Here is a 12,517-nt window from a genome sequence, read left to right on the forward strand (position 1 = left end):
TCTTTGACAACTATACACAAACCCAGTAACCAGACACTAGGGACTGATAGAGTACTCTATCATAGTAGGGCAATTACAAACAGAACCTTAAACTTTTTAAAAAGCAGTAAGAAAATGGCAAGTGATTGTTAAGGACTGAGTTTGAAACAACATTCATATTTCATTTTATTGAAGGGGATGCTTGTGTCTGCAGACAGGCAGAATTGCTGGCACCAGACATGCTTTGCTCCTAATGATGTGTCTGGAATGGAGAAATTGCCATATTTCTACAGGCAAAGGAAATATTCGCTCACATAAGCACATGGAATATTTCTCACAAAGAAGTCACTTCATTTTGAGCTCTTGGTGTTTCTGCCCAAGAGAAACTCATCAAAAAACTTCAAAAAACCCCAAATCTCCAAAAACCTGTGCCTGGCAAATGAAATTAGAACTTTGCAGAACACTAGAAGGCATAGACTAAAAATACGCCGTTATAACCATCACCCTCTGTATAGGTTCTTCATCTTCCATGGTCTGTAAACTATGCTTTATCTCTTTCCTCCAAAGTAGAACCACCTCCTTAACCCTTGTCTCCCATTTAACGAATTTTCTGCCCCAAGAGTGCCTTCTACTTTTTCAGCTCAGAGAGTGGTGATCAATGGTGCCAGGTCCAGCTGGAGAGCTGTGACCAGTGGTGTCCCCCAGGGATCAGCGCTGGGTCCAGTCCTGTTCAGCACCTTCATCAATGACACTGATGAGGGCAGAGAGTTTTAGTAACATATATATTTTTTTCCCAATAATTTTATTTTTTTAAGACAACTTCTTCATCCTTGAACCAGCTGAAATTACAGAATCACAGAATTTTAGAGGTCGGAAAGGACCTCCAGAGATCATGGAGTCAAACCTCCCTGCCAACACAGGAATGCATCCAGGCAAGTTTTGAAGGTCTCCAGAGGAGACTCCACAACCTCTCCGGGCAGCTTGTTCCAGTGCTCTGTCACCCTCACCGTAAAGAACTTTCTCTTCATGTTGAGGCGAAACCTTCTGTTACAGTTTGTAGCTATCGCTTCTTGTCTCATTGCTTTGCACCACCAAAAAGAGATTGACCCCAGCCACTTGACACCCACTTCTCAGATATTTGTAGGTACTGATAAGATCCCCTCTTTTCCAGACTAACCAGCTCTAGATCTCTCAGTCTCTCTTCATAGGGGAGATGCTCAAGTCCCCCAGTCATCCTCTTAGCTCTCCACTTGACTCTGCCCAGCAGGTCCCTGTCTCTCTTGAACTGGGGAGCACAAAACTGGACACAGTATTCTAGGTGCGGTCTCATCAGGGCAGAGTAGAGAGGGAGAACCTCCCTAGACCTGCTGGCCACACTTTTCCTGATGCACCCCAGGACGCTATTGTCTTTTTTTGGCTACAAGGGCACATTGTTGGCCTGTGCAGAACTCGCTGTCCACCATCAGTCTAAGATGTTTCTTCATGGAGCTGCTTTTCAGCAGGGCAGACCCCAACCTGTACTGGTGGCTGTTGTTATTTCTCCTCAGAAGCAGGATCCTGCACTTGTCCTTATTAAACTTCATAAGGTTTGCCTTCAACCAGCTCTCAGCCTGTCCAGATCTCATTGGATGGCAGCAGAGCCTGACAGGCTGTCAGCCACCCTCCCCAAATTTGTACCATCAGTGAGAGTACACTCAATGCCCTCTCCCAGGTTACTGAACAAAACTGGACCCAATAGGAGGGGTTTACCAACTACTGGAGTAGCACCTGAAAGAACCTTGAATAAAGAGGTTTATTTATCTGTGATGTAGCTGCCTGTGACAGCAAGGGACTTGTTTCAGTCACGTCAGAAGTAATTTCTAATCTACATTTCCAAGCTTATACCTAGCTCCTAAACCTTGAAACAAGAAAAAACCCAAACATCTACACTTGAAAAGGCTAAGAGTGGAAGTTGAAGAAAGAGTAACAGAAAGTGAAAGTGTAAATTGTAGACTGAAGCTACTGAGACTCAACTGACCTAATTGCACACAGAGTTTTCAACAGAGCTTGTGTGGGGTGGTGGAATTCAGAGCTGTCTGACTGTTCCTTCTTCTGCTTGCTTTTGTGATGTTTCATGTCAGAATATGTTTTTAGTGTTTGGAAGCTAGAGATAGCTTTTGATGATTAGTGCAAATGAAGCATCAAGGAAACAGTGATACAGCAAACATAATTTATTAGGAAACCTGCACATATCAGTTGAAACAGCGATAAATTATATAAATGCATTTGCTTTACAATAAATAAGTCTTATTACTATATTCACACAAAATTTGGACAGAAATCCACATTGAACTGAGTCATGAAAAGCTGAAAAATCCAGCATGTGACAACATTCGATAGAAAAAACATTGCAGCTAACAATTAAACCAGCTGGTGCTTTTCATTAGTCTGACAATCCGTTTGGCACGAGGGTCGAACTGGAACTGAGTTGTTCCATGGAAGAAGTAGACATAGCCTAGAAATAAAATGTAATCCAATTACATTTGATAGGTCACTTCAGTATTTGGGAAAATAAAACCAAACCCAATGTCAACAGTCCATGCATACCTGCTATTTTTCATTCCCATGTCATTAAGGTTAATAGCAGGTTTTTGAAGACAAATTATTATCCCTACATAAGCCCAAATATTCAAGTAAGCCAGATTAAAGATATGTTCTACTTACCATCTTTCTGGAAAGCAGCATCAACCCTGCCAATTTTTCCAAAGTCAGAGACTATTTTCCTGGGATAGCCGTGATCCATGGATCTTTTGTTTTCATCATATCTTAACACAAGAAACATCATTGCCATTTGCAAGGAGGTAGATAGCATTTTTAAAGTTTAAAACAAATCCAAACACATATACAACTCTGCTGTTACTGACAGTCCTATAAAGGTTAGCTAAAAGAGTTGCCTGATTATGGTAAGTACTAAGGGTCTCATATTATTAGTGTCTTGAGATTTGAAAATCTTGCCTTTGGTAAAGTTATAGCTCCCAACATCCTCAGGGTAAACTCAGGTAAAGTTATAGCTCCCAACAACCCAGAAATCTACTAACACATTTCTGGTCTGTCCAGAGCCTTGGACATCTATTGCACATAAAATGAGTTTCAATTTCAAGGCAATGGATACCCAGTCCAGCATAAAAGCAAAACATAAAACCTGGGAGTAGAAGATGGTAGTACAGTACTGGAACATTTGTATTAGTGACAGTTTTGCCCTTGAACAAAATTACTCTTTGAAAATTACTGTGAGCTACACTGGCATTGTGACTATAATTAACTGTAGAACTGCAGAATATTTATATGTTGTTGATAGAGAAATTACTTTGAAACTTTTTATTAGGAGTTTAGTATACTTGAAAAGTGAAGAAAATGTGCACCACATCACAATATTGCACATAAAAGCAGCACTGTGATGGAGAAAAATGAATAACTGACTAGAAAATCACTTTTTTATTGAGTTGATGTTTAATTCAGTTGCAAAAAAAACCCAAACAACACAAAACCAAAAACATTCCTGCTGCAGAAACCTAATGAATGTAAAAAAAAACCAATTAATCAAAAAGTTGACATTTCCTAGCAAATGCTTGAAAGTTTTAAACTTCCAGACACCCTTGATTAAATTTCTTGAATATACCTGGTTTCAAAAAGCATTGCATCTAAATTTTATAGTAATACATTGGTCTTCAGGGACAAGAGGAGATATGGCTCCTAGTAATTGAACATTCAATCTTACCTCCAGTATCTGTCAGCTACAAAGAAGTATGTCTTTCCTGTGGTCTCATCGCTGTAAACTGCATTAACCCTTTTAACGGTCTTCGGGAACCCCAAACGATAGATTGGTTTAGGATAGCCAGGTGCAATGTCATATCCCCTGAGAACCCAGTATTTATCCTCTGAAAAAGACAGCATTTAATTTTGTCTCAGATGGCCAGCAAACAATGTGTATTAGATATCAGCATTGTTTCTTTCAGTGTATTACCTTACAAAACTGCTCTAATGGTTACATTGGGACTACACCATGAAGAGAGTGAAAAGGTCTTTTGTTCTCATGAGCAAAACATTCAGACTCATCAGGTGTATTGATAATACTTTGCCAAACGTTCGTCAAATCAATATAACGTGTTATTTGAGTAGCAGCTTGGGGAGGGCAGGAGGTTGCTGAGTTAATCCACTTAGATTGGATAGGGATATTGACTCTTGTTAAATTTCTGTAATTGCTATTTAATTGTAGAGCCATGTAGTAACCAGCAACAGAACAAGGGGACACAGTCTCAAGTTGTGCTGGGTTAAGTATCGGCTGGATGTTAGGAGGAAGTTGCTGCCAGAGAGAGTGACTTGACATTGGAATGGGCTGCCCAGGGAGGTGGTGGAGTCACCCTCCCTGGGGGTGCTCAAGAAAAGCCTGGATGAGGCCCTTAGTGCCATGGTCTAGATGACTGGCTAGGGTTGGGTGCTAGGTTGGACTGGATGATCTTGGAGGTCTCCTCCAACCTGGTTGATTCTATGATCCTATTTTGAAAAGGAGACAATGTGGATGAAAATAAACTACTAAGAAAAGTACATCTAATCAAAGTGTTTTGATAATTTTAGATGTAATAAACATATTTATATGTGGTAATACATAATGCACTACAATTTGTGCAAATAAAATTGAGGCATTTAATTTAGACCTTTAAAGAAAAGAGCAATTTTCCTCTCACAGTACATATTTCCACCAACATTTTTGTTGTTTGATTTTTTCTTTCTTCAACCCCCCCCCCCCCCAAATATTAACAAATAGCAGTAGCAGTAGTGTTACAAATGTCTGTATTGCCAATTGAATTCAGCAAAAATCCTTCTGCTTCTTGAAGGGACCTGGGCTTAAAGAAAGGAAAGTGTTTTCATATGTTTTTGCTCAGAGCATTAACAGAGGGGCAAGGTTTTTAAGGTTATGACCTTTGGAGATCCCTTACAGCAATATAACTCTATGATTCTCTTGGTTTAATTATTTGCAGAGTTGAAAGATTCTCTGTTTCACCAATCTCCCTTAGCATTTTTGCTCCGTCCTTTCACAGTTTGCAAGGCAACAGGGACAAACTGGTCAGAAAAATTAGGAAATTTCAGATCAAATTACCTTTGAAAAGTAAAACTTCATCTGTCTCAACATTTTCATAAGCAGCTTGAATTCCCGATGGCAAGTTTGGCCAGAACAGCGATATAAAATTGAGCTCTGTCTCTGCCCTTGCAGGATGCTTACGCAGCATATATCTGGTTTAAACAAAATAAAATAGTTACATAATAAAATAGTTACATTCCTATCATAAGTGCAAAATAATTCATAGAATCATAGAATCAACCAGGTTGGAAGAGACCTCCAAGATCATCCAGTCCAACCTAGCACCCAGCCCTAGCCAGTCATCTAGACCATGGCACTAAGTGCCTCATCCAGGCTTTTCTTGAGCACCTCCAGGGACAGTGACTCCACCACTTCCCTGGGCAGCCCATTCCAATGGCTAATAGCTCTCTCTGTGAAGAACTTCCTCCTAACATCCAGCCTATACTTCCCCTGGCACAACTTGAGACTGTGTCCCCTTGTTCTGTTGTTGGTTGCCTGGGAGAAGAGACCAACCCCCACCTGGCTACAACCTCCCTTCAGGCAGTCGTAGACAGCATATTATAGTTCATGAATGCCTGGATGTGAATATCCTCCTCCACTAGATGTAAGGGAAATTTAGAGTGACTGCACTCTTAAATGTAACACTTCAGTTACATGCTAAAAATTAGGCCCTTCTATTTCTCTGCAGGACAAGGAGGCTAAGAGTGGGATTCAGAAACCACCTAACAGACATTTTCTATCTAATCGTGCTGTGAGTTCTACCCCTGCTCTTGTATGGAGGAGTAGCAATAAAGCTACAGTGAGTGACCTATAGGCACATTGCTAAAGGGATATACAAAATGCTCCTGCATTGCCTTTCATTGAATTCAATTCAGAGTTACAGCAATGCCCACGGCAGCAGTTGAAAACCTATCTTCTTCTCTGCTCTTATCAGCTAGGGCTCTTAGGATTAATTCTTTGAAAACTCTCCCTTGTGTGAACACATGGTGGTTTCCTGGTGTTTCTCTTTGCACTACATTCCAAAAGGACAGCATTCCCTCGTGGGTTACAGTAAGTACTGAATACTTAAAAGAGATGATTTATATGCTTATTGTGGTTACCTGCCCTTGAAGAATATTATTTCTCCACGTAGGGTAGTAATAGCATCAAATGTCAAATTTGGGTCACAAGCTTCTGGGGTTGTGGGTCCTGTTGGCTGCACAGCAGCATCAGACTGTCCTGTAGGAAGAATATGTTATCTTTTAGCATGAAAAAAGATAAAAGACAGTGTTCAGAAGGTCTCTGAGGACACAAAGAACCCTCTTTACAGATAGTGAAAGGACATGTGGTATTAAACTAATGGTCTGTCACTTAAAGCAGAATTTTGATCTTGATAAAATTGGTTTTGTTCATCTTTTCCAAAAAGAGTTTTTTACAGAACTGGGTTAATCTGAAGCTAACTACCAGGAATTTTCTCTCTTCTGTTATCTGGTATTCTGCAACAGATTCTTACTTTGGCAGAATAAGCATATTTAATATGTAATCTTACTAATGTTTAGCAGCCTTCTAAGTAGAGATATTAAGTAAAAATATTTTTTCTTACCATAGATGGCTTGAATGCCATCAATGTCATCCTGAGGAAGAAGGAATTCACTGGGGTCAGTGTAAGAGTAAGCTGGATACATCAGTGCCCCAGGATCACTTGAATGGGACAGACCCAATGAATGACCAAGCTCATGAGCAACAACAATGAACAAATTATAGCCTGTAAGATAAAAATAATATCCAACAAGTCAAAACTTGTTCCAATATTCAGTACAGTTTACTAAATAGGAAACGCTTACACATCCCTTCAAGATACACTATATATGTACAAAAGAGGCTGTAAGTCATGCTGTCCACATCACAACTCAAAAATAGTGCAACAGAAGAGCTATATGAGTACTTAAAGAATGTCCATCCTTAACTGTAGTCTCATTGCCATTTCTCTAGTGTCCTTATGTCTTAAACACAAATCCTGTTTCTTCTGCTATCACACAAACTGCTCAGACTGAGCTTCATGCCAACCATAAGTTGGTTCAGCAACCCAACAGAAAAAAACCCTTCAAAACAAACACCAAAACGACAATTTTGGTGATATTTGAGTATCCCAGTGAGCATCAGACTCTGAAGTGTTATGTTAATAAAGACAAAGGATTTGACTCAAGAACTGAGTCAATTGACTGGATATTCCTGTATCCAGGGTTTAGGTGTCATCTGAGCAAAATATGTATTTATAAAGTCCTGAATTAGTTGCCATTATAAACCAGTCTGAGCTAAAAAACTGTTTTCTGTTATTTTTGCTCACTTTTTCATGTAATCAATCTCATAAACTATCCCATGAATGATGACTGTATGAGGTAAAACCATATAAATGCTTCCAATTACAACATCCTTACCTCTTCCATTTTTTGTCCAAGCTTCTTCTTCATCAAGATGCACATCTCCACCAATACCCTCACCAGGCTGGAAGGCATGAGCCAGCTGCCCGTTGGGGCCATCAAAGGGGGAGTTGTCACGGTGATCTAAAATAAAGAAGAGAAGAATCAATTAGAATCTTAAATGACTTCTGTAGTTGCAAGTGGCTATTTAACATGTAAATAGGTAATCAATATTACCTCTATAAGCGAAAGAGATCATTATATCTGCTTCTTTGTCCTCAACCTTTTGGAACGTTAATGGCGTTACGTTGCTCCAGACCTGAAGAGCTTTTCGGATTGCTTCATCTACATCAGCTTGTCTCATTTTTGGAGTGTAATTCAAAATCCTTCAAAGCAAACCCATCACAATATATATCATCAAGAGTACAGCATTTTAGCAAGCAAGCAAACAAACAAACAAAGCCCCAGCTTGTGCAAAAGTAAAAAATGTTCTATATGTCTTCTATGAATGAAAATTAATAATGGTTTCAATTTAGAGATCACTTTCTAGAGTGTCTGTCTTCTAGGAATCAGTCAATCGCTCTGGGTGCCTTTATACGGCACAATGTACTTAATTTAGACTCCCCCAGGCTGGAATACAAGCTTTGTCTATTTCTGAACCAGATTAGAAAAAGTTACCTGTATGTCAGGTTATTTTTTTTCCATTTGGGATTTCCTGCTGTGAACACATATTGCCCTACATCAGGTACACCACATCTGGGCTTTTTCATCATCTCCAAGGTGTCAGGATCAGGTTTCCCAGTCATTCTCAGTCCAAAGAATGCCTGCATTTCCTTCAGTTTTGCAACAAGGTGATTTTCATCCTTGCTTCTTAAATGAGGATGGTGATCCCTTTGAAGATTGTAGAAATTCTGTAGATAGCTCTGAATCAGAGTTTGAAAAGAAGAAAAGAAGAGCATTGTGGCATATCAGTTCTGTCTTCAGCCATATTTTCTAAGTAATCTTGAATCCTTTCCATATCAACATACCCTGAGTTTACCAGGAGCAAAACCAACCTATTTTCTCCAGGAATTGGTGAAAAGAGCCAAGTCAGATTTAGATTACACTTTTCATATAATTTTCTGAATTTCTCATTTCTCTGAATGAATGTATGAAGAAATGTGAAAAAGTGTCTTTAAATTTCACAATTAATCATTAAAACCACAACTTATTTGGGATTGCTTTTTAAAGTTTAATGGCAAAACTTAAGAGGAAACTTCTACCTGTATTTTTTTTTTCAAGCAGAAATTGGCAGGGAGATTCCACACAGTCAGGGCACCCAACAAAGGAAGAGACTACTGCTAGAGACTCAGCACTCAGTGAATCATGCTACTTATTTTTAGCTATGCAATATAATATTAGAAACTCAGAGCTTCCTACTGTATGTCAGCAATTTTGTCTCCAACAAATAGTGCTATGCCTATGTAAGAGGTGTATTGCTCATAGATGTCCCTTGTCTCAAAGTATTCCACAGAAGATCCATTCAATAAACCATTGAAACATGTGCCTGCTTCAAGGAAGCTGACTCCCTTATGTTCTAAGAGCAGTCATATCACAAGTTTCAAAGCACATTCTGAACTCTAAATTGTTGATGACTTAGACTATTTCTGCAGAGCCACAGAGCCTTGTTGCTAGAACTCATACTTCAGTATTTTTGTTATTACTTTACTGACAATATCAAAAGTGATGTTATGAAATATTGAGGTAGGTTTAGGGTAAGTAATATAATTCTCACGTTTTCTAGATTGATAGGAAAAACTTTATCTTGAAATCTCTGCCATAGCCTCTGAAAAGAATTGAGATTGTAGTTGTCTCTTGAGCTATCTTACCTTTCACTTGGAAATATACTGAGGAATACTTACCTCTACAAGCTGTAGGGTTTTTCCTTCATCTTCTGTTTCTGGAACTGCAGGAAAAGCAAAGGAGGTGCCCACATACAGCAACAGAAGAAGCAAAACTGTCTTCATCCTTCTCTATGGTTGTCTGCCTTAGTTTGACTCTTGAGCTATTGGACACAATTCTCAGTTCTGTTTATATAGCTAAGTTGTAAATCGATGACAGTGACTCATGCTGTACAATATCCTCTGATTAGTAAAAATGATGCATAGCTGTTTCATCATCAGGTAGTGACACAATGTGTTTAACTAATGTTACTGTCCTTATTTTGCCTGAGCCTTCTGTTTTGGGCAATATCATGATGTGTTTAACAAATAAGGAAATAACTTTTTGTTAAAATCTGGCGCTGCATTTCACAGCTTTTTGAGGTTTGGTTTTGTGAATAATATATTTAGACTATTTATCATAGAATCATAGAATCAACCAGGTTGGAAAAGACCTCTAAGATCAGCCAGTCCAACCTATCCCCCTATCCAGTCAACTAGACCATGGCACTAAGTGCCTCAGCCAGGCTTTTCTTGAACACCTCCAGGGACAGTGCCTCCACCACCTCCCTGGGCAGCCCATTCCAATGCCAATCACTCTCTCTGTAAAGAACTACCTCCTAACATCCAGCCTATACTTACCCCAGCACAACTTGAGACTGTGTCCCCTTGTTCTGTTGCTGGTTGCCTGGGAGAAGAGGCCACCTTCCACCTGGTTACAACCTCCCTTCAGGTAGTTGTAGACAGCAACAAGGTCATGCCTGAGCCTCCTCTTCTCTAGTCTAAACAATCCCAGCTCCCTCAGCCTCTCCTCATAGGGTTTGAGATGGTATAAGATCTTGACGAACTGAAGAAATTATGAGTCATTATAATATATAACTGTATAGTAGTTGACATAAAATGTAGGAGTTGGCATATAAAATAAAGAATTAACATATAGTAGCTAATAAAATATAGAATTGTTAATAACATTCTTCTGTTTATAAGATATATATGTTTTAATATTTAACAAAATATAGCATGTTATATCATAATATGTGATACAAATAAGAGTTAGGGAAAAAAGGTAAAAAGAACCAACCTTATCTAGGAGTATTCAGCATCATAACTCCAGAAAGGCTGCCATCACTTCAGTATAATTTCTGTCTGAAACAGTCTTACGATGCTAGCAAAGCTAAGTGCTAAAATGATGAAAAGCTTTTGACTGATATTACAATATCACAGTATCACAGTATCACCAAGGTTGGAAGAGACCTCACAGATCATCAAGTCCAACCCTTTACCACACAGCTCAAGGCTAGACCATGGCACCAAGTGCCACGTCCAATCCTGCCTTGAACAGCTCCAGGGACGGCGACTCCACCACCTCCCCGGGCAGCCCATTCCAGTGTCCAATGACTCTCTCAGTGAAGAACTTTCTCCTCACCTCGAGCCTAAATCTCCCCCGGCATAGCTTGAGGCTGTGTCCTCTTGTTCTGGTGCTGGCCACATGAGAGAAGAGAGCAACCTCCTCCTGGCTATAACCACCCTTCAGGTAGTTGATGTTAAGAGAACTCAGTCATATTACTGGAATTCATAACCTGTTCTTCCATGTGGGTGTACAGTAAATAAGATAGCATTTATACTCTTGCCAGCATGAATAAGATCTCATCTGCAATAAGGTGTTTGTATCCAGACAGAGAGATGAGCTCTGCTAGGAAAGAGGCCTTGAAGCCCAAAAGGAATTTTTGTGAGTCTGGAAAATGAAGATTAAAGGAACCATTCTGTGGTTCTGTGTTCACTGTTTCGTGGAAGAAAGAGTGAGGGATGCCATGATAAACGTTATTAAATACACAAAAAATATTTTTCTTATAAGGGAAACAGTGATTGTTCTCCAGGACTCTAGAATGGTTTTAAACAATAGTGACTAATTTTAAGCATACCATATGGGATTCAGCTGCCTGAGTATTAGTGACATTTGAGATGCTCTAGGGAGGGATCCTACCTGACCTCTTGCTGCTCTGGGAGGATGCAGATCATTACAGCTCCCGTGTCATGGCAGCCAGCTTGAAGTGAGTGCCTTGAGTGCAGGTAAATGAGTAATAAAGTGGAATCAGCTTTAAGTGCTTCATTGTGTAGATAATAACAAATTATTTAGGTGTCTAAGCTCCTATTTTGGACAATAGATTCTAGAGTGATTCAACTGGCCATGGACTTAAAGTTGAGATGTGCTCTAGACTTCATTGTCCGTGATGGCAACAAAACCAAATCCACAGTGTAGACCCCTAAATTGAGGAAACATTTCTAATTGCAAGGACAGCTAAGCATCAGCATGAATAGCCTGAAGTGCCTGTGTGTTTTCTAACTCTGGAAGCTATCAGGTATAGGCTAGACACCTTTTAGAATGGCTTTGGTGTTCCTGCCCTTGTCAGAGGTGAAGAAGATCCTTGGAAACCTGAAAAAGGAATCACTAAATGCTAGTCTGAGAAACAGAAGGACAAATGTGTATCATTATAATTTTTTTTCCAGATAGATGAGAATTTTTGGGATTTGTGAAATGCTCCTGTAACTCTGTTTCTAAACTAGTTCTATTTGCTTGTAAATATCGCTCCTTCATTGTGTTTCTGTAGGCTGGTTTATATAGTTCCTGATTTAATATCTTCATTTTTTTTGTTGTTTTTTTGGTTTTTTTTTTGTTTTTTGTTTTTTTTTTCCTCCTAAGTAGTTAACTCCTTATTTCTTCTATCCTTTCCCCTTTTATTTCCTGAAGACACCATAGGCACATTTAAACATATACAGGAAAAGAAGAGCTGCAGATTATACAGATGCACCCAGCAGCTGAGATGGGAAACTTTAAATAGACTATTACCCAAGGCAGACCGTGGCAGGACTAGAAAGACCTGGACTCCAGCACTAGCTGTGGGAGCTGTTTATGTATTTGAAGAATCATCAAGTGAAAAACTTTAAACATCAGGAAAAGGAAGCAGAAGCAATGGTTTCCCTCCTTCTTGGGAGTTTCCACACTCTGGGGCTAAAAGGTCATGTTCAGTTTCACTGCCTGTGTCGCCTTCTTACCGCGTGTGCTTTGGCACATCTCTCTTGAATGAGGGAAGAGTAGGTTT

At 39.4% G+C, this 12,517-nt stretch overlaps 1 protein-coding gene across 1 annotated transcript; it reads right to left on the reverse strand.

The window, feature by feature from the left end:
• Positions 1–2,280: 2,280 nt before the first annotated feature.
• On the reverse strand, positions 2,281–8,342 carry LOC135173631 (interstitial collagenase-like). Its single transcript, XM_064140680.1, has 9 exons — positions 8,176–8,342; positions 7,735–7,883; positions 7,516–7,641; positions 6,681–6,842; positions 6,199–6,316; positions 5,117–5,250; positions 3,737–3,896; positions 2,683–2,783; positions 2,281–2,473 (listed from the first exon to the last, which is right to left on the reverse strand). Exons 1-9 carry the CDS (start codon positions 8,325–8,327, stop codon positions 2,373–2,375), a joined length of 1,203 nt encoding a protein of 400 aa, XP_063996750.1. The 5' UTR covers positions 8,328–8,342; the 3' UTR covers positions 2,281–2,372.
• Between the last annotated feature and the right edge of the window lie 4,175 nt (positions 8,343–12,517).

This window comes from Pogoniulus pusillus, chromosome 3, assembly GCF_015220805.1.
Source record: "Pogoniulus pusillus isolate bPogPus1 chromosome 3, bPogPus1.pri, whole genome shotgun sequence".
In the NCBI taxonomy this organism is placed as follows: domain Eukaryota; kingdom Metazoa; phylum Chordata; class Aves; order Piciformes; family Lybiidae; genus Pogoniulus; species Pogoniulus pusillus.